Genomic DNA, 22,688 nt, shown 5'->3' on the forward strand with positions numbered 1-22,688 from the left:
AAAGTTTGTGGACTTTGTTCAAACTCCACAGTTCTTTCTCTGGATACAGATGGTCTTCTCCATCCCAGACAGGCCCAAATTGTCCCTGATTGTTGCACTAATGGAATGAGCAAGTCCATTAAGGTTGATCGTCACCCCCATGCTACTGTTAGGATGTAGAGTGTTTTTCTGGTTCTGCTCATCTCACTCAGCATCAGTTCATACAAATCCCTCCAGGCTTCCCTGAATTCCCATCCCTCCTGGTTTCTAATAGAACAATAGTGTTCCATGACATACATATGCCACAGTTTGCTAAGCCATTCCCCAATTGAAGGACATTTACTTGATTTCCAATTCTTTGCCACCACAAACAGGGCTGCTATGAATATTTTTGTACAAGTGATGTTTTTACCCTTTTTCATCATCTCTTCAGGGTATAGACCCAGTAGTGGTATTGCTCGATCAAAGGGTATGCACATTTTTGTTGCCCTTTTGGGCATAGTCCCATTCTGCTCTCCAGAAAGGTTGAATGAGTTCACAGCTCACCCAACAATGTATTAGTGTCCCAGATTTTCCACAACCCTTCTAACAATGATCATTGTCCTTTCTGGTCATATTGGCCAGTATGAGGCAAAAAGAGTAAAATGACTTACACAGGGTCACATAGCTAGTGTCTAAAGCCAGATTTGACCTTAGGAAGAGAAGTCTTCATGACTTCAGGTCCAGCACTCTCTCCAATGCAGCACCACCTAACTTCTACTTCTTTGGTGGTACTTCAAAGAGAAGCTATTCTTTTTTTTTTTAGGTTTGTTTTTTTTGCAAGGCAATGGGGTTAAGTGGCTTGCCCAAGGCCACACAGCTAGGCAATTATTAAGTGTCTGAGGCCAGATTTGAACCCAGGTACTCCTGACACCAGGGCCAGTACTTTATCCACTGTGCCACCTAGCCACTCCCAGAAGCCATTCTTTTTATACCATCTTAGTAAATGCCTTTTCTTTCAGTTAAATTTATTTTCTGACTGAGTGTTAAAGGTGAGCTCATTAGTTGGGGCTCATTACTATATAGTTTTAGGAGTAAAAACCCACAGAATACTCTAGAACCTTGAATTGTGTTTCTATTTCCAAGGGTGGGTTGGTAAATATAAGTTGGGTGAATATACCATGATAGTTGCTTTGCATAGATTCATAATTGGAAGGGACCTTAAAGTCATATAGTTCAACACCCTCATTTTACCAGTGAGCAAACAGGTTTAGAAAGGGTGAGGATCTTGCTCGGTCATGCAGTCAGCAAGTAGCAAATGTGTGATTTGAAGCTATGTCCTCTGACTCCAAATCAGCACTATTGCCATTATTAAATAGCCAGTTCCTTCAGCTGATGCTTATATGGCATAGTATAGTTCCCCTTTGGAAGATTTTCCAGTTTTCATTAGCCTTATAATGTAAGAAGACAGAGCCAACTATCTCTATGAAGGCAATTCTCAGAACCTATGTTTATAAGGTCAGAGTGATGGATAGTCTCATCTCATATGAAAACTGCTCTTCTCAGAGAGGAATTGTCCCTTAAACTAAAGGGAAGAAATCCTGAATTTTCCTTTAGGCAGCTGGTGGTGTGATGGAAAGATCTAAGCTGAAACCCAGACTCAATCATTTATTAGCTTCAAAACCCTGGGCAAGTCCCTGAATCTCTTTCTGGCTCAGGTTTCTCAAATGTAAAATGAGGATCATAATACCCCATTGGCAAGGTTGTGGTGAGGCTCAAATGAAATAAGGTTCGTAATAATGTTTGACCTTCATTCTTTTTTTTTTGTTTGTTTTGTTTTTGCAAGGCAATGGGGGGTTACGTGGCTTGCCCAAGGCCACACAGCTAGGTAATTATTACGTGTCTGAGGCCGGATTTGAACGCAGGTACTCCTGACTCCAGGGCTGGTGCTCTATCCACTGCGCCACCTAGCTGCCCCTTGACCTTCATTCTTAAAGACCATGATGTCAGGGAGATGATGCCATGACATACAGGTGAATTGGAGTGGAATCGGGGTGGGGGGGGCTGTGTTAAGTCACTAGCCTCACTTTCTCCTCTGGATCCATCTGGGTCCAGTGACCAGATATGAATCAGGACGACTGGAGGTGGTCCTGGATGGGAGAAAATCAGGATGAAGTGACATGCCCATAGTCATACAGCTAGTACGTGGCTAGTGCCTTAGGACAGATTTGAACTTCTGTTCACTCTGTGTGCAAGGACTTAATGTGTTTGTCTTCTGGAAGTTTGGGGTAGGCCTTGTTCAGAAATACCAAATTGCCAAAAGGCAGGCTGCCTTAGCCTTGCCCAATTAGGACCTGGTTGTAAAATCACAATATGAATGTTGAATTAAGAAGAAACTTTGATGGAAAACATGGCGCTTTGAAAAATTGCTAGCAAATGGCAGCTTTGGCCAGTTGTGACAGTTAAATTAGGAAGTAGGTTTTGCTTTCTTTATGGAGAAACAGGTGTGTTTGAGAAGGGTATTGCTACAGCTAAGTGATATTACTCAATATTTCTCTGTAGCCAGGTTTTAAAAAGCAGATTTCAACCATCTCCCTTCTCCCATTTGACTGTCATACCATTCCCCTTTGTTACAGTAGGAAACCCCATTGGAAGGCTTGTACCAATGGCCTGTACCACACTACTTGTCAAGAGTTGATTGCACATTGCTTTTGGAAAACAGCAAAATCAAGGTAGATGGCAGAAGAGCTAGGTGAAAATATGAATGCCCTCATGTGGGGAGGTAGGGAGTGCAATGATATATATCAAGTTTTTTTCTTTAAAAATCTTAGAACTGAACAGTTCCTATAGAAAGTTATGTTCTAGGTATTGTCTTAGAGACTGTTTTCAGGACCTACTTGTGATTACAAGAGTTTAGTCACTAGTCAATGGAGAAGGAACTCATATGGGGGCCATAGAGTTAAGTGTATGTTCACTGATGCTCAGTTGATTCAGTCATGTTCAACGTTTTTTAGGTTTTTGCAAGGCAAATGGGGTTAAGTGACTTGCCCAAGGTCACACAGCTAGGTAAATATTAAGTGTCTGAGGCCAGATTTGAACTCTGCTACTCCTGACTCCAAGGTTGGTGCTTTATCCACTGTGACACCTAGCTGCCCCCATATTCAACTCTTAATGTCCTCATTTGGAGTTTTGTTGGAAAAAGTATTGAAGGGGTTTGCCATTTCCTTCTCTAGCTCATTTTACAAATGAGGAAACTTGAGGCAAAAAGAATAAAGTGACATGCCCAGGGTCACACAGCTAGCGTCTAAAGCCAAATTTGAACGTGGGAAGAGGAGACTTCCTGACCCTGGGCCCAGCAACTCTCTCCAATGCAGCACCACCTAGCTTCTAGCTCTTTGGTGATATAAAAGACTGATTAAAAGAACCTCCTATCCATCTCTACTGTCCCACCACTGTCACCGTGGATATGGAAGGGGGCTACACAAGGCCTTTAAGGATGATTTAAAAACTTGTCTTTTGAGTCATCTCTTAACTATGTTACTCCTTGTATAGCGGACTCAAATTTGTCACCAGTATGAGAAGCCTGCTCAACCAGAGTCTATGCATCACTGGCAGAGCCTTCACAAACTCAGGGTCACCTCCATAAAGTCTTGCTCGGAGGACTTATCATGCTGGGAAGATGAAAATGGACAGGCAGGCTAAGTATTTTCCTACCAAGTCATTCTGATTGACCCTCCGTGGAGCCACCTCTTGTCTATTTAGGTTCTTGTTCCAGAAAAGGTGAAGTTAAAAATAAAACCAAGAAAACTGTTGACTTCAACACAGTTTTATTCCCCATTCACCTTTTTGCTTTCATTTCCATTTCCAACCAGATTTTTTTTTTATTATTGGAAACTGGACATTGGAAAGCTAAGGGCACTTGTTGGAATCCCATCAAGTAAAATCTACACTCAAGAGAACCTGCTTCCCTCTTATAATGCCTGGTATTTTCTCCCTGAACATCTTTCCATTCTCGAGCAAATTCTTAATTTTCACAATTTGCTCATCCAGTTGGGGAAAGTTTGTGCTATCGGTGTTAAATCCTAAATCATCACTTTTCTTCCTCTGAGCCAGCATTTCTCCTCTTCTGGTGAAGTCCAGCTTGGAATCTGATTTTCCTCGTCTCTTCTTACGCTTCTTTTTCTTCCTCTCAGCTTTCAAAACTAAAATAAGACATATTTGTGAATGACTAACATAGAGGTACAAACAGACAAACTCCTCTCTCATTAACCTGTGGACATCACCCAAGCACCAACACATTGATTAGTATTGTCCCTTTGAAAGTAACTATCTCCACTAAGGCACTTTCCCCTAATGTTAGGTTTTCAAGGAACGAGTTAATGACTTGAGGTAGGGGCCGAAAGCCAATATCAATGGAGGGTTCAAGGGTTCAGCTGAATCCCCCTTTTCAGCCACTTTCCCTGAATTGCATAATCTTTCACATTTGGCCAATAAGACTGTTATGGTCACACAGACAGCTCATCAAAAACCAGTGTATCTAATGATTCATGGAACCAACACTCAAGCACATGGATATTCAAAGAGATTTCTATCTCCTTACCAAAGTAGAGGGACATAGAGAGGAAATGGTTCCATGATTTTACTGGTGTAGGATACTCCCAGGTGAAGAAACCACCTCTCTCCCAATGAGCGAATACTTTGCTCAGGGTCACAATACTAGTATGAGTTGGTATACTTATAGTGTTTCACTGAGTTGAGAATATAAATTTTACACTCGACATCAAAATTTAAGAACACATACACTAAAACACTAACAACAGAGGATAGGATCACATAGCACTGGAGAAAAACTAAGACACTTAGCCAACAAGGACAAGAGTAAGGTCAGCCTTCTTTAAGGCCAGTGGACATTGGCAGCTAAGAGCTAGAGTACTGCTTTCCATAACCAGAAGATGCCAGAACCACACAATGGCCTACTTTCCCATCTAACCTACTTCACCACTCCCCTCCCATCTTCCAAATCGGATCAAGACACTATTTCTGCACTTTAAATCCCTCTTCTACAGTTCTCATGTTTTCCTTACGTCTTCTTTTCTCTATCTGTAATAAGCCCAGGTGCTTCAAGTATTACTGAGTAGCTGAAGTCACCTTCTTCTGGAAGCCTCTCAGTGTGCTTTATGACTGGAATACCAGTTTCTTTTGGAGACAGACCTTAGTTACCTCAGGAAAAGGTGGGACAGTTTTGAGAGATTGGATCTTCCCCTGAATCCCTTAAACCCAGGAGGAAGAACTAGACAAAGAGGACCCTTGCAACTTTGAAATTTTGAACTTTTGTGATCTCCTGCCCACATGGGGTCAAGAAGGCAAGAGAATCCAAAAGAAATTTATGACAGTTTGAAAACCAGATTGGCTAATGGTGGGATTAAAGGCTGTTTCCACTCCCTTGGCATATGTGGGCAGGTCATGCAGAAAGAAGAAAAAGGTACAGGCCTTAAAGTTAAAGTTCTGGAGTTCTAGTTCATCTATTCATTAGTCAGGGCTCACTAGTAGTGGACTGAAATCAACAGATGCTCTACCACCACTGAGAACCTTCAAGGAAGCTAGCAAGGAGTCACCCTTGAGAGGGACCTCAGAGATTTAATCACTTAGAAATTCGAATCGAAGCATGCTCTTCAAGGTGAAGCTTTCCTGTCCTTTGTTTCCACTATTTTTAGCTTCTAATTTTCCTTACAGGAGCTTTGCTTTGTTAAGCACATGAATCTTTTCCATGAACTATACCTGTATGGAGTAATGCTTTGAATTCTTTTTCCCTTTCTTGGAATGTAGGAAATGGTTCCCCTGACTCAAATGTATCAGAATCATCTGGTGGTTTAAATGAAACAGGAGTTTCAGCAACATTGTCAGCTTCTTGAAATTCTTCACGCTTCATGTAGGTACTAGAGGGAGAGAATATATAGGAAGGCATTTCAACAATGAAGCTTTGTCATTTTACTACCAATGATGTCCTTTAATTACACACACACACACACACACACACACACACACACAAACACGATTTAGAAATGTGAGAGAACATCTTATATAAACAAAGAACCCACAACTTTTAATCAACCCTCAAGGATCTAAAATAAGTGAAACAAACAATGGTACAGATAATACCAAAGAGCAGATATGATAACATTTTGAGCTTTGTAGCACAATATTGGATGTTCTAGTTTTTCCCCTTCAGCAGATTTCCCTCCATGCTTAAGGAGAGACTTAGTTAAAAATCACAATCTTATTTGGTCTATAATAATATGCTACAGATGGAGCCATTATAAATAACTTTGAACATATAGGACCTTTTCCTGTTTCTTTTGGGTAAGAGTCCAGCAGTTATATAGTTGGGTCACAGGATATGTGATGTTTAATAACAAATTCCAAATTGCTTTCCAGAATGGTGGTACTCATTCACATTGGACTTCTCTTACACCCTTTCCATCTTTTGCTCCACCTGAGACCTGGCTCCCCTCAGATAATACCATATCCATGGCCAACCTCTGTAGCACTGGCTGCAACATCATTTTTATCCCCAACATACTGGATTGGGAGAGGAGTCAGAATACTCCTTCCCCTTCCCTGCTTCTCCCAGATTCTCATGACCATCACTCAGCATCCTTTCCTTCTTTAAAGTTCAGTGGTTTAAAATTTTCTACTTTATTCAAATTATGGTGGTTATGGTCTATCAACTTCTAGATTGTTCTCCCTTCTTTCTTAAGAAGCTTAGCTCCTGAATTGCTGTGTTCCTTTCCTCCTCAACTTTTGCCCTGGTATCTGGGGACATTTCCATCCATGTGGATGATCTTTCAAACTCTTTAACTTCCCAATTTCCCAATTTTGTTAAACATTATAACCTTCCTACCATTACTCCTTCATGCCATCTCAGTCACACACAGAGGAACAGTCAGATCCCGAGCCTTCACAATTACCTACAAGTGCTCTAATCCCTTGATCAAAAACTCTTTCCATTATTCTATATCAGGGGTTCTTAACCTGGGACCTGTGAGCTTGATTTTTTCATATTTCAGTAACTATATTTTAATATTACATTTTTTGCGATCCTATATGTTTTATTTAGAAGGGACCCAGAGGCACCAGTTGAGTGCAAGTTACAAAAAAGGTTGAGAACCCTTGCTCTACATAAATTTAACCACCTATCATTTCATCTCTCTCCATGTCTCATTTTTTTCAAACATATTTATTGTTCTTTATGAGACTTCTAATCATCTGTCATCCTTTAGTACTCTCTTTGACCATTTCATTCCTTCTGACTTTTCTTTCTTATCTTCTCAATCTTGACTTTATAGTTAACCACTTCAATTCCACATTATTTACTCTCAAATCTCTCACCCCATCCCATCTCGTTCTGTCGTCAATCATGCCTTGCCAAACCCCAGGCCTGGGTTACTCCCACCATCTATTTCCTTGTCTCTTACTCACATACTGCTGACTAGAACCAAAGGAAGTCACACTTTCAAGCTAAAAATTCATGTTGCTTGACTTTACGAGGCCTTCACTACAGAAAGGCAATCTTTTTATTCCTCCCCTATCTCATTGTCACAGAATCTCATCCAAACTTCCTCTCCTTTCCTCAAGCTTCCCTTACCTTCTTCTTCATCCCTCTCAGCTAAGGACCTTGCCTCCTATTTTACCGAAAAAACTGCGATCACTCAAAGTGAGCTTTGCCTTCTTCCATTCTTCTCAAAAATCCCTGACATCATTTACTTTTTCTCCTTTTCCCCAAGTGAGTCTTTGACAAAATCCTTACCCGGGTCAATCTCTGCGTGTATATTTGTTCCCATACTGTCCTGTTTTCCCCAGCTGACTGCATTTCAATCATCCAGTCCCCCTACAATCTCTGATCTTTCCCTTTCACCTGGTTGTGTTTTGTTCTGACTTTAAATAGACCCAAGTCACTCTCATTCCCATAAAAATACTTCATTAGACCCTGTTGTTGTGTTTGTTCAGTCATTTCTAACTCTTTCTGATCCATTTGGGGGTTTTTCTGCAAGTGATATTGGAGTGGTTTGCCATTTCTTTCTTCAGCTCATTTTACAAATGAGGAAACTGAGGTTAACAGGGTGAAAAGCCCAGGGGTCACACAGCCAGTATCTGAGGTGAGATTTGAACCCTGGGAGAGGGTCGGCTTCCTGATGTTTAAGGCCAACATTCTATCCACTGCAGCAATACCTGTAGTTGCCTCACATGTTCATCTTGTTAATAGTTTAATCAACATCTCCATGCAGATGACTCAGGGATTTATGTATCCAACATCCGTTGCTTCCCCCAAGCTTCAATCCCATACCACTAGTTGCCGACAGGACATTTCAAACTATGTCCCAAAGAAATTTCAAACTCAGCACATCCAAAAGACAACTCTCTAAACTTCTTCTCTAATCCCTTATTTTTCTGGAAGGCATTACCATTCTCCCAGTCTCCCCGGTTTGTAAGGTCAGTTTATCTTGAGACTCCTCACTCAAACCGAGATCCACTTATCCAAGCAGTTGCCAAAGCTTGCTGTTTCTACAGATGACATCCTTTCTCTGTTCACCACTTTTGTTTAGGCTTTCAACACCTCTAGTCTAGATTATGGCAACAGCTTCCTCACTGATCTCCTCACTTCACATCTTCACTAACTTTTAAAATGCATAATGCATTTTTCCCCACTTCACCTGTACTAGATTTACAAATATAGTTGTGGCAGGAGACCTGTATCCTGGATTCTAGAACTGGCTTTGCTTTTCACTCACCATCTGACTTGGAGGACAACTAAAGGGCACTGCAGTCAATTAAATTCTGGGCTTAGAGTCAGAGACTCCTTTTCCCGAGTTCAAATCTAGTCTGAGACACTTACCGGTGGTGACCCTGGGCTTGTCATTTCCTCATCTGTAAAATGACCTAGAGAAGGAATGGCAAAGCACTCCAGTAGCTCTGCCAAGAAAACCCTCAATGGGGTCACGGAGAGTCAGACATGACTGAAAAACGACTTAACAACAAAAAGACATGTGATTTGGGGCAAGTTACATAACCTCTCTCAGCGTGTATAATGGGGATAATATCACGGTCACCCAGGGCTGGTGACCTTGTGTCTCCTTGTATACAGAGGAGTTCAAGTAATGGTTTATGATTGAACAAAATAAAATATATGAAAGAAAGAATCTGGAAATAATAAAATGTTTTATAGAAACACTAAATTGCAAAATGTTAGAGAAGAGAACCTTCAGGATTACTTAGTCAGACCTCCTTTATTTTGCTGAGGAGGAAAATGAGGCCTCCACAGGGGAAGGAAGACCTAACTCTTAATTCTGTAATTGCTACTTGCTAGCTTACATTCAGTGCAAAGTTCCCAACTTGAAAAATTAAAATGACCAAAAGAAATAAGACACTGAAGGAATTTCTCACAGAAGAATATCTAGACCAAGGCTTTCATGAGACAACAGCTTAGGATGATAGGTCATGAAAACCTTGATCTACATTTTCTTATAAGAAATTTCTTGGGCATCTGACCTTGCGTCCTTTGAAATGAAATGAGTTCTGTGAATCTATGGTTCAAATTCAGGCTATAAATATTCTCTCTAGGAGTCATAGATGACATCCCTTTTGGGGATGATGTAATTTTCTTTCTTTACATATCACCAGTGAGGAATTAAGGACTCCTGCTTACTGTTTCCGAAAGGAGAAAACAGAAAAGGTATGGGCTGTGCCTCTGGTCTACAAAGCAGACAGACAATATCTATACACAAATGGATGAATGCTTAGCACCCTCTTGTAAGCCACTTTGTCCCTTTTAAAATAATTCTTAAAGCCTTTGGAGTTGATTTCTGGCTTAACAACCAGACTTAAGGGAAGGAAAGTATCATTATCTGATTCTAACCCAAGTCTTGTTTGATTTGCATAAGGGAAATTAGAACAGTCCAGAATGACCAATCATTACATATAATAGGCTATAGTATAAGATGGTTTCCCACTGCCTTGAGCTCAAAGATCTTGCCTTGAGCTCAAAGATCTTGCCTTGAGCATGGAACTATTTGCTCATTAATTTCCATTTGCACTTTCTCATCATTTGAAACATCTCCCTTTAATTTCTGGAAAGTCATGAGAGAGTTACCATCCTTCTATAATTCCTGTATTGATCAAGTGATGGGCATTATAATTGATAGACAAGGTCAGAGATTGAGAGGGGAAAAGGATCTTAAAGGTCATCAAGTCTGGTTTCATCATTCTGCAGTATTCTTCCCACTGTAGCATGCCAGTAGTAGCTCCATCACAGAATGAGAAAAATATTCTATTTACTGGCTTTCAAATATACTTACTAGATGGCTAACCACAGCGCGGCTCCTCCAATCAAGGCGAGTAAGAGTGATAAACAGCCAAATAATATGATTTCTGCAAGAAGAGGCCAATGATTATATATCAATAGTTAAAGTGGGAAATGGGAAAAAACACACACATATACAAATTGATCTGTCATGATGCTGTTAGATTTGTCAGGTGATTCCTATATCCCTTTGTTGGCTACCCAAATGATCAGCTACTTGCTGCGTATAAGTTACTCTTTGAGATAGGCAATGCAAAGCTTATAAGTGGCATGTTTCAGAGGAGAGAAACTGGAGAGGCTGGGGATAGGTCACCCAGGTCGTGACTGAGGCTGAATTCACATTCCAGTCTTCTGATCCTAATGCAGTGTTCTTACCAACACACTAGAATAGCATCTGCATTCCTTAAAATTTCATATAATTCTCTCATTATGTACTTTGTAAATTTGGGGATCATTATTGCCTCCATTTCCTGATGTGTTATGTAAATCAAGTCAAGAAATATTTATTAAGCACCTCCTTGTGTCTTACCCTGTGCTAGTGCCAGAGATACAAAGAAAGGTAAAGTACAATTGTGCTCTAAAGGAGCTCCAGTCTAATGTTAGGAGGAAGACTGAATGGTGTATGCAGATTATAACTGATCCCTGCCTTTTTATCTTGTGCTACTCTTGTCTATATCATCCTCTAAATGCTCCATGGGAGCCCACTCATCTCATTGGGGTCCTTATGCTTCACTATCCACACAAGAAAGAACCCAATAGGTAAAGAATTCCTTGAACTTTAATAGACAGCCCATTGAGTTGGTCCATCAATAAAGAGAGGATCAGCCTTTGGATGGAAAATGAAATGTGTCTAGAAGGGAATAATAAGAGGAAGGGGGGCAGAATGTTTCAAGTGATCTCAAATTTCTCTTTTAAATAAAGGGGAAAAATTAATCTTTTTTTGCGATGGTATTATAAAGCCATCAGGGAGGTGATGCCATGACAAGCACAGGAACTTCACTTGAGTGAGGGCGAAGGTGGTTGTGCTAAGTCATCAGAATCACTTTGTCCTCCAGAGTCATCCATCTCCAATGGCCAGATATGGATCAAGAGGACTGGCAATGCCCCTGGATGTGAGGCAATCCAGATCAGTGGCTTGCCCAAGGTAACACAGCTAGTGTGTACTTGGGCAAGTACCAGAGGCTGGATTTGAACTCCCATCCTCCTGACTCCAAGGCCATTGCTCCATCCAATGCATCACCTAGCTGCCCTGCATATGTAGTAAATGATTGCTAAATAAACACAGGTTTTTCATTCACTCACACTTATGAAGGCAAGGTCACACTGACATAACAATATGTATTTCTTAACAGGGGAATTGATTAGAATTAAGACTTTATGAACCTTCACTCCAGGTGATTCCCTTCTTCACAGATTGATCTTTTGTTTCAGTGTATAACCATTCCTTGATCACAGTAAAATTTTTAGAGGCTGGAATAAAAAAAGAGCATTAGCTAGGAAGTTACTATTAAAATTGATCTATTTAGCAACAAGATGTGTCTATATTACTCAGAGATGTTGTTAGATGGCTATCAAAGTATTGGTTCTAACCCCCCTCCCCATTCAGGGGGAGAACTGATGGGCAAGAAATCAGGGAAGGAAGAATTGGGGAGAACTATGTTTGCTGAGCAACAATTTTCAGTGCTTAGATATGTATGTGTGTATCTGTATGTGGACATGTTTATACATATATATATTTAATGTTCATATATATTATCATGTATACATATACAAAAAAAACATAGAGACTTATAAATGTACAAATACATAGTCCATAATTCCTTATCATGAAGTCAACAACTCTATCCATCTCTTCTCTTCATACATGTTTTTGTGTAAAAGTCACTTCAGGCAATGTGACTACTGAGAAATGTGTGTTAGTACAGGGTCACGTAAACTAGGCGACAAAATGATGTGTGATTATATGTGTATGAATCATTTATTTAATTGTTTTTTCATGGAAGGAGTGTGTGTGCATACATGTATGTGTGTGTGTGTGTTGATGAGTGTCTAAATATCAATTGACAAGAAGCCTATGTCTGCATCTGTGTACAAAAATCCCTCAGGTCAATGTGTTCAGTGAGCAAATTGTGTTTGTGTGTGCGTGTGTGTGCGTGTGTGTGCATGTGTGCATGCGCATGCATGTAGCTATAGGAGTCACAAATTCAGTGGGGGTATCTGTTATTTGTTAGTGTAGTAAACACTGCAACCATTTGTTAGTGTAGGAAACACTGCAACCATTATAGTTAATGAAAAGGTCTGTGTCTGTGTGGGCAGGAGTAACCTAGGTTACTGAGATCAACAAGGGGTATGTGTTTGGATGTACACATTGAGGTCCATGTATAAAGTGAGAATAGATATATGTGTACACTTCTAGATAAATCAGTCATATCTGGGTATCTACTGAGAGGCTGTGCGAATCTCTGCATGCTCAATGTGTCCAATCAGGGTAGTGTGAGTGTGTGTGTGTGTGTGTGTGTTGGTGGGGGGGTGAGACTTACCCAATCCAGTGTGCACATTGCAGAGTGTTTGGGCAGGAGACACAAGGTCAGTGTGTGTGGTGCGGTTTGTTGTGTCTTTGTGTAGCAGGTGCCAGGTTATTGTGTTCAAAAAGGACCTTGTGGGCATCTTTTCTACAAGTCTCTCAGAGCAGGAGACTGAATGACCAGCTTTTGTGTATCTATATAGTGTGTGTGTGTGTGTGTGTGTATGTGTGTGTGTGTTTGGCTGTGTGTTTGTGAGTGTCTGTATCTGTGTCTTTGTGCATGTGTGTGTGTACTGTGTGTTGGGGGGAGTAAGACCTATCCTATCCATTGTGCACAGTTTCTGTGTCTGGGCTGGAGTCACAAGATCTGTCTGTGTATTGGGTTTGTTGTATCTTTGTGTAGCAGGTGTCAGGTGACTGTTCAACAAGGACCTTGTGGGCATCTATTCTACAAGTCTCTCAGGCCAGATGTCTGAATGACCAGCTTTTGTGTGCCTGTGTAGTGTGTGTGTGTCTTTCCCTATGTGTTTGTGAGTGTCTGTGTGAGTCTTTGTGTATATGTGTGTGTGTGTGTGTGTGTGTGTGTGTGTGTGTGTACTCTGTGTTGGTGTGGGGGGTAAGACCTATCCTATCCATCGTGCACAGTTTATGTGTCTGGGCTGGAGTCACAAGGTCAGTGTGTGTATTGGGTTTGTTGTGTCTTTGTGTAGCAGGTGTCAAGTGAGTGTGTGCAACAAGGACCTTGTGGGCATCTTTCTACAAGTGTCTCAGGCTAGGAGACTGAATGACCAGCTTTTGTGTGTCTTTGTATTGTGTGTGCATTGGATAAGTCCCATTCCCCCCAACCAACACACAGTACACAAACATACAGACACACACACAGCCAAACACACAAAGGCCCTGTGCGGTGTGTGAAGGGCAGTTGCTCTAGGAGGGCCCTGGGCCCTGTGTGGTGTGTGGAGGGCAGTTGCTCTAGGAGGGCCCTGGGCCCTGCCCTGTGATTGTGGACAGAAGTGAAATCACCTGGAAGGAGGAAGCCTCGCAGTTGCCCCAAGTTACTTTGCTCCTGGCCTGACAACTACGTATGGCAGACGTGAGAGGGAAACAGAGGCCCCCTGGGCCACAAGCAAACCTGACAGACCTTTTCTCCCTGCAGCTTTCTTTCTGAACATGAACCCCGGCGAGCTGTTTTTTCCGATTCTTTCCTTTAACGCCTTTTTGAGAAGAACCGCTGAAATTTAAGAATCCAGAGGTTAGCGCAGTCAGAGATGCGTGCTGCACCTGGGGCTCTGTGTGGAGGATCTGTGGACATGCCTCCAAACATGGCCTTCCCTCCCGGGCCCTGGGCCCTGTCCCTTTTCCTTGACTGAAGGGGCCTGCCTGCCATGTATATCACCCACAGGGAATAAATCACCAAGTCCGGTCCGGAGCCCAGATGAGCCCGTATCTTGCTGGGAACCTGTGTGTCCCACGACCCCCTGGGGTAGGTCTGGTAGTGAAGCAATATGTCACCCAACTTGGCACATCTTCAGAACAGGGGCATGGGGGTTGTGGATAAAGGAGGGCAGGAAGGAACCAATGGGCATCAGCAGAAGAGCAGGCTACCAGAGGCCAGGGCCTCACTGGCACTAGATTGGCCAACTGGCTCTAGAATGTGCTCAGCAGCAACGTTTCTTGGCGCAGACTTCTCTGGGGTCTACACTGTCCTCAGCACTTGTCTACTGGCAGGACTCTAAGGTTACCTATTCCAGGAATCCTTTCTTGACCCTTTGCACTTCCACCTCGGATAAACTTCCTCCTTTCACCTTCCCTATGTGTGAAGTCTGTGTGTGTGTGTGTGTGTGTGTGTGTGTGTGTGTGAGAGAGAGAGAGAGAGAGAGAGAGACAGAGACAGAGACAGAGACAGAGAGAGAGCACACAAAAGCAGAGAGACACACAGACGGGAGGAGGGAAGGAGGCACATATAAGGAGAGACAGAGACAAAGCAATAGAAGCAATAGAGACACAGAAGCAGTGAGATAGACACAGAGATAAGAAAGAGACAGAAAGGGAGATAGAGAGCAGATGAGAGGTGGTGAGAAAGAGAGGGAAGGAGAGATGGGAAGAGAGAGACACAGTGAGATTAGAGACACAGAAAGAGAGACACAGGGACAGAGGGCGAAAAGAGACAGAGGGAAGCAGAGAAAGAAAGTCAGAGGGAGAGACAGATAAACACAGAAGCAGTCACACACAGAGAGGAAGGGGAGGAGACTGAGAGCACAAAGGGAAGGAGAGAGAAAAACAGAATCAGGTGGTGAGAAAAGGGAAGGAGACAAAGCCAGGGAGAGACAGATTAGCACAGAGACAGCACCATAAGAGATAGAGAAGTAGAAAAGACACAGAAACAGAGGGGGGGGGGGGAAGGAGAGTCATACACACAGAAACAAGAGACAGAGAGGGATGATGAGATGGAGACAGAGGCCCAGAGGCACAGACAGAAATTCAGACTATACATAGAGTGCCTGTTTGTTCAGTGGGGAGGGGGGCCTTCCAGCATGATCGCACACCTCAAACAAGCAGCACAGGGAGTGGGACTATGGAAGTCTAGATGAAGAAAGCAAAGAGGCCACCTGAAGCTCCCAATGACTTGACTATCCCTGTCTCCTCTGGGTGTGAGCTGTGTTGGCATACTCAGCATGCCCCATTTGCTTCCCTTACTTCCTCTGTACCTCAGAAAAGGCCTGCTCCCGGCCTAGACATGTCCTTGGTTGTTGGGTGCTCAACCTAGCAGGTTGCTCAGTAAGCTGCCCATCTTTGTAACTAGCATTTGTCTGGTCCTGAAGTGACATTGTAAAATGGCTAGATAATTGAAAAGGAAAACATTTCTGTTACCTGCATCAGGCCAATTGAATCCTTTCTTTAGTAAAGACTTCCGTATTTTCTCCATGTCCGCTCTTCCAAATTCATGGCCTGGAAAAGAGAGAGAGGATTAGTTACCCCAAACAACACAGTGACTAGCTACCCTAGATCCTTCTACTATCGGATCATTCCTACGCAGCGATAAGGGAAACTGAGGTTCTCAAGCACAAAACTGGTGCTGCCTAAACAGCTGCTGCCCCCAAAGGGCCTGAGGCTTTCGTTTGGGGGTTTTGTCCCGTCCAGACCTTTGACCTTAAGTCCCAAAGCAGTAAACCTTCCCCTACTAATTAAGATCTTGTAGTCTCTGAGGGCTGCCTAGGACATTGGTATGGTCGAGGCCCAGCATCACACAGACGGTAGGGGCCAAAGGGGGGGGACTTAAACCCAAGTCTCTCTGACCCTCTTTTCATTACATTCTGCTCACCCCCAATAGCTTGTAGGTTCTAGTAAAGGAGATTACTTACCAGCCCCAGTTCCAACTTGCTTGTTATCCTCATTCTTGTTCTTCTGGTGGCCTACAGTGTCTGATGACACATTACAGATGGAGAAAACCAACAAGTGAAATGACTGTCCACACTGCTAGTTAAGGGAGACAGCTAGCATTTGATCCAGATTTCACTATATGTTATCTGTGAGATGTTATATGCCTTAGATGACACAGAAAATTGCCTTTCCCCCCTTTCTTCCTGTCTCTCTTTTGGGTAACTTAATTTTATCCAATAAAGTAAAACAAACACATAAGAACAAGGGCCATATACTTGCATTCTTCCCCGGCCTCGAGGGCCCCTCCACTACTGTTTTCCCCCTTTGGGGGCTGCAGCAATTTTGCCAATTATAAACAAAATGTTCTACCTTGGCTGCTACTGCTGTGAACAGAATAGTGTTGCTGCTTGTCCAGTTTTTCATCTTCCAGAATGATGCTTGCCATAGACGTTGTACTGGAGTCACAGAAATTCACAGGAGCTGCAAAGTGCTTTGGGGTTATTTGTCTTGAAATTAAAGCAACTAGTCAAACAATCTGGGGATATCCTGCCCTCCCTCTCCCTTTCCCCTCCCCCTCCCATCAGTGGGAATCCATTTCAACCCAGTTAACATTCTAGTTAAGTTTCGACTTACCTGAATAAATGGAGAGATGGAACAGCATTTCCATGCAAATAATCAAGGTAAAGGCCCGCATATACATGGTGAACTGATTCTTTGTTTTAACCTGTAAAGGAAACTGAAATGTTCATGGAAACATCCCCATTGTCTGTTCCCTTACAGGAAAGGGTTCAGATGAATCTGAGATGTTTGCAGGTTCTAAGATAGAAACTGCCTCTTCCCTAGAGTGTCTGCCTCTTTAACTGACTGTCCATTACGCTGTCACACAGTCCTGGACCACTCCTCTGAGGCTGAGCTCTTGGTTGGCATGGTGAGTAGAACCAAACTAAAGGGTGGGATGGTCCATCAGAAAAGCAGGCCTTAAAGGGGTCGGATGATACCAAATTCTGAGCTTGGCAGGGGGGAGCTCTGGCACCAAGTTCAGTGGTAAACTGCCTGCCTGGGTCCCCAATGCTCTTCTCAGAGTCAATGGATACACTAGAAAGTAGAAGCACTGAAAAAAAAAAAAACTAGTGCCAAGCAAAACATCTGAATAATAAAACCCCACATAGACACTCCCCCAACCTTGAGTAGGCGATCAGGAGATTGTACCTGAGTGACAAATGTAAGAAAAAGAAAGTGGATGGAGGAGGAGGTAGTTAGAAGGGATCTAGAAGGCTGTTTTTACGTCACCCCATGGTTTTGTGATGCTGCCCAATTCAAATGAACACTCACTCCTTACTAGGCCAGCTATGACTAAGGAAATGCTTTGAACTGTAATCAGTTTGGTGTTGGTGATTTAGGAGATATTACATTAGTCCATTGTATTTGGGAACTGATTCCTAGAGATTTTATATTCCAGAGGCTATTATCCTGGGATTGGTGGTTTTCTGCCAGATTTATACTAGATTTGTAAATTTGGATGGGACAAATAATATCTTTTATTTTCACTAACCTCTAAATGGAATTAAACATTTCCTTCAATTATTTAAGAATATTATTTTGAGAAGAGGTCATCCATAGGTTACATTGGTCGGCCAAACATGCAGTTCAACCCCTCCTTTAGCAGAGGCGGGGAAACCAAGGCCCAGTGGGGGAAAATGATTTGCCCAAAGTTACTCAGGCAAGCAATTATGAAGCTTAGACTTGACCTCATGTCTCCCGTCTCATACATCAAGCTGCTTCCTAGGATAAATTGAGTTTCTGTAGCCATATTGTTAATTAAGCTACAGTTTCATTTCTCATCTGTCTCTAGAGGGCATCCCAGGAAGGGGCCCAGGTGGGCTGGGAGAGACAGCAGTCAGGGTGGTGCTATAGAAGAAAAGAAGGTTGAATCTGAAATCAGCCCACTTCTAGGGCCTTCAAAAGCTCCTCACCTGTAACATGAGGGGCTCGGATTAAATGACTTTTCTAAACTTCTGATCCCATGAACTCTGTGCTCCCTAATGGAGAGAGATTTTAAGTGCTATATTTCCTCCCCACCCAGAGTAAAACAGCAAAGGGAAGGGGCATTTTTTTTGTCCCTTCAGAATTGTGATTTCTATAGGAGTATTTCATCCTAAGTCAGGAAAAGGTCAAGTTTTTTTCTAATTTGAATCTAAAAAAGACTCAATCTAATATGGAAATATATTTAATATCATGGTTATATCTAGCAGATTTATTGCTTTCTTGGGGGGGGAAATTTGGAATTCAAAAACCTCACAAAAAACAAATAATGAAAACTATCTTTATATATTGTTGGAAAAATACGAAAGAAACAAAAACGAGGGCCAATTAGCACTCCAGTACATGACTCTTCCTTCCCTCCTCTCTTCTCTTTTCTTTCCTCTCGCCTTAGAAATGTCCCTTTTGTCCACTGTCTACAGTGCTTTTAAGTGAATTATAGAGACAGAAGATCACACACCAAGTTGAAATGATCTTACCACAAGAACTCCTATTCATATGCCACAATAATACAAGTATTCTTAATATTGATATTAAACATGAACCCCAATATCAGTATTTTTAATATTAATATGAAAGATTCCTTATTAATTAATTCCCAGGATTAATATAAGTACTCATAATATAATATAAGTAATACAAGTACTTTATAATATAATAATATATAAGTATATGTAATAATATAAGTATGTAATAATATAAGTATATATAATAATATATATATAAATAATATATATAAATAATATAAGTATGTATAATATTATATAAGTACTCATAATATAATATAAGTAACATAAGTACTTTATAATATAATAATATTATATATAAGTATATATAATAATATAAGTATACATATAATATAAGTATATATAATAATATATAAATAATAATATAAGTATATATAATATTATATAAGTACTCATAATATAAGTAATATAAGTACTTTATAATATAATAATATTATATATAAGTACATATATAAGTATATATATAAATATATATAGAATAATATATATAAATAATAATATAAGTATATAGATATAATATAAGTACTCATAGTATAATATAAGTAATATAATAATATAATATATAAGCATATATATAAGTATATATAATATATAAAAATAATAATATAAGTATATATATAATATTATATATAAATACTCATAATATAATATAAGTAATATAAGTACTTTAATATAAGTACTCATTTGGATCCAAATAAAAATTGGATGCTTGCCTTGGGGCTGGGCCGGGGGCAGTGGCAGCAGTTCCTAGTCCCAAACTGAGCTCTTTGAATGATCTTTTCTCAATAGCTGTTGCTTCTTCTGTGAAAGAGTCAGATCAGGGTCACTAGGTCCCATTTCCTCCCAATGTAACAGGTTGGACAATTACATGCAGGACATAGGGATACAATTAGTTACACTCTTCCGAGGCCTCCTAGGTCGTGTATTCAGAATGGCCTATGCTGACTTTCTGGTGAGCTCAAAGAAAACTGGATCATATTGCCAGTGAGAGTTTTTAATGTGGGCCTCGGGGGAAAGCCAAGATGAACCCCATGGGTCAAGAGGAACCCGGAGACCTGTTCTCCTGCTGGAGAGACCTACACAGATTTGGTACTTTACACTCTGGAAAGTGCTGGGGAGGGGGGAAAGCAAGCAAAAATAGGGTCCCTGCCCTGCAAAAATCACTGAAATGGAGAGGAGGGGTGAATTGCTTTGGAAGCTTGGGTCAAAACTTGATGATGGAGTATAATTTTTGGAAGGAAGGCAGTAGCAAAAAGGAAGGGAAGAAATCATTTAAAAGCCCCTAGATGCGCCGACCATTGTGCTAAGCCTAAGCCCTTTACTGATATTATCTGATCCTCTGAGGCTATTATTAACTCCATTTTTTATGATGAGGCAAAGACTTCCAGAAACTTCCCCAAAGTCACAGAGGGTTCCTGACTCCAGACCTGGCCCTCCCTGCGCCATTTCTGCTCCCCCAGTAGTCTCTGGGTGGAGTAAAGCTTGAGTAGAGAACACAAGGCCCTCAAACCTCAAAAGGATTTTTGGGAACTCACCCTTAGGAAGCCATGTTGTATATTTTTCAGACCACTCAGGAAACCTTTGCACTGATCTTACTCTACAGTAACCATTCGGGAGCTTGTCTTTCTTAATTAATTGGACTTTATGACCTCAAGTAAGTCACTTGCTCTCTGGGGGCCTTGGTTTCCTCCTCTAAAAATGAGATTCTAGGCCCTCAAAAATCACCTGCTTTAAATCCCTTCATTCTATAATAGAGGAAAATGGAGATCACTTTCTGTTTGAAATCAAAGAAATGAACATTCTAAATGCAACTTGAGGGGGGGGTGGAAGTTACTGCAAAGGAAGAATCCCCCCCCACCCCATCCTGGCCTCCCCCTCCCCAACCCACCTTCCCCCTAAGCTCGGGACAAAAAGAAAGAAATTTCTAGTGACCTTACCTTGTAGATTTCAGGATCGAAGCTCTGACTGCGCGCCTGCACGTGCAGATGGGCCACAAGTGAGCAGGCCTGGCCAGCTTCTGCCTCTTCTGCTGCAGAGAAATTCAAGCCAAGAGTTTTTTGAAACCTCCCAAGCCCAAGATAGGCAGCTTCAGTCTGTTCCTATTGGGTGGTGGGTTGCCTTGACAATCTCCCCTAACACCTTTAGGCCTGACAAGTGGCTCTCTACTGTTTTAGAAGCACTCGGTAGTATTTTAATAAGAGATCATTGATTGATCTGGTCTGGATTCTTTATCTTTTTATAGCTATGATCCCGGCCTCCAGAAATCTATTTTGCAACAGTGTTTCATTTTGTATTTCTTTGGCATTTTTTTCTTCCTGTTGGGCCTCTTCTTTTTTACTGCTGAGCCCTGCGCTTTTTCCCCACCCTTGCTTGAGAAGTTAGGTATTTGCTGGCTGCTTCTCTGGGAAACCAGCCTAGATTGGTTTTATTTTGGTCTGTTTTATCTAGTGTCCCAGATTTTGTTTGGGAGATGTTCACTTTGCAAATTAGTATTTATAAACTGGAACAAAATTTTCTCCCCAAATAAATACAATGTCTTGAAACAGAAGGTTGGCAGAGAAATCACTGTTTGGAATGAGGTGGGAGGAGGGGGCTCCTGTTTTTGTCCTTGAGATAATGTTAAACAGAATTCACAAATCACAAGCACGGGGTCAGGGGATCCTAAAAGTAGAGTTGGAAGACATTCTTTTAAGGATTTTATTTATTATGAGATTTACAATTCCCCCCCCCCCATCTTGCTTCCCTTCCCCCACCCCCTCACTGAAGGCAGTCTGTCAGTCTTTACATTATTTCCATGGTATACATTGATCCAAATTGAATGTGATGAGAGAGAAATCATATCCTTAAAGAAGAAACATAAAGTATAAGAGATAGCAAGATCAGATGAGAAGATATCAGGTTTTTTTCAAAATTAAAGGGAATAGTCCTTGGTCTTTGTTCAAACTCCACCGTTCTTTCTCTGGATCCAGATGGTATTCTCCATGGCAGACAGCCCAAAACTGTCCCTGGTTGTTGCACTGATGGAATGAGTCCATCAAGGTTGATCATCACCCCAGTGTTACTGTTAGGGTGCACAGTGTTCTTCTGGTTCTGCTCATCTCGTTCAGCATCACCTCATACAAATCCCTCCAGGCTTCCCTGAATTCCTGTCCTTCCTGGTTTCTAATAGAGTAATAGTGTCCCATGACATACATATACCACAGTTTGCTAAGCCATTCCCCAATTGAAGGACATTTACTTGATTTCCAATTATTTGCCACAACAAACAGGGCTGCTAGGAATATGTTTGTACAAGTGATGTTTTTACCCTTTTTCATCCTCTCTTCAGGGTATAAACCTAGCAGTGGTATTGCTGGCTCAAATGGTATGCTCATTTTGTTGCCCTTTGGGTGTAGTTCCAAATTTCCCTCTAGAAAGGTTGGATGAGTTCACAGCTCCAGCAACAATGTACTACTGTCCCAGATTTCCCACAACCCTGAGCTGGAAGACATCTTAAAGGGAATCTAGTTCACTTCCCTCATTTTACAGATTAAGAAATTGAGGCCCACTTACAGTAACTTGCCCCAGGTCACACAGGTAATAAGAGGCATAGCCATTTAGGCCCTTTAAAATAAGACAAATGGTATGATAAAAAGTCCATCACTCTCAAATATAAATACATATATGTATATCTATACATATATGTATATATAAATATATATGTATATATACATATATAGTGTTATATATGTGTATATATACATATATGTGTGTGTGTGTGTGTGTGTGTGTGTATAGTGTTAGCATCTTCTCTTCCCAGATTGGTTTTTTGGTTTTGAGTATGCAAAAGAGGTCATTCTTTGCTTCATTTCTTTCTTACCTGTCTTAATCCCTAAGACAACAATTATGAGATAGCCTGAAC

The 22,688-nt window shown here is 41.3% G+C and overlaps 1 protein-coding gene across 2 annotated transcripts; it reads right to left on the minus strand.

The window, feature by feature from the left end:
• Positions 1 to 3,768: 3,768 nt before the first annotated feature.
• LOC141500633 (uncharacterized) lies at positions 3,769 to 20,964 on the minus strand. Of its 2 annotated transcripts, XM_074204004.1 has the most exons (11): positions 20,725 to 20,964; positions 19,501 to 19,588; positions 16,854 to 16,944; positions 16,590 to 16,700; positions 16,202 to 16,261; positions 15,711 to 15,788; positions 13,981 to 14,070; positions 11,699 to 11,785; positions 10,311 to 10,383; positions 5,737 to 5,894; positions 3,769 to 4,160 (listed from the first exon to the last, which is right to left on the minus strand). In XM_074204004.1, exons 3-11 carry the CDS (start codon positions 16,918 to 16,920, stop codon positions 3,892 to 3,894), a joined length of 993 nt encoding a protein of 330 aa, XP_074060105.1. In that variant the 5' UTR covers positions 16,921 to 16,944; positions 19,501 to 19,588; positions 20,725 to 20,964; the 3' UTR covers positions 3,769 to 3,891. The 2 variants fall into 2 exon arrangements, with proteins under 2 accessions (XP_074060105.1, XP_074060106.1); XM_074204005.1 differs by lacking the exon at positions 19,501 to 19,588.
• Positions 20,965 to 22,688: the final 1,724 nt, after the last annotated feature.

The sequence above is a fragment of the Macrotis lagotis genome, chromosome X, assembly GCF_037893015.1.
Source record: "Macrotis lagotis isolate mMagLag1 chromosome X, bilby.v1.9.chrom.fasta, whole genome shotgun sequence".
Lineage (NCBI taxonomy): Eukaryota > Metazoa > Chordata > Mammalia > Peramelemorphia > Peramelidae > Macrotis > Macrotis lagotis.

Excerpts from the sequence above, each read along its gene's own strand:
- LOC141500633 (XM_074204005.1), bottom strand. The coding sequence starts at position 16,920 with ATGTATATGCGGGCCTTTACCTTGATTATTTGCATGGAAATGCTGTTC. Across the intron at positions 15,789-16,201 it reads GCAAGTTGGAACTGGGGCTG|GCCATGAATTTGGAAGAGCG; the intron begins GTAAGTAATCTC and ends TCTCTTTTCCAG. Across the intron at positions 10,384-11,698 it reads GGGAATCACCTGGAGTGAAG|AAATCATATTATTTGGCTGT; the intron begins GTTCATAAAGTC and ends CTCTTCTTGCAG.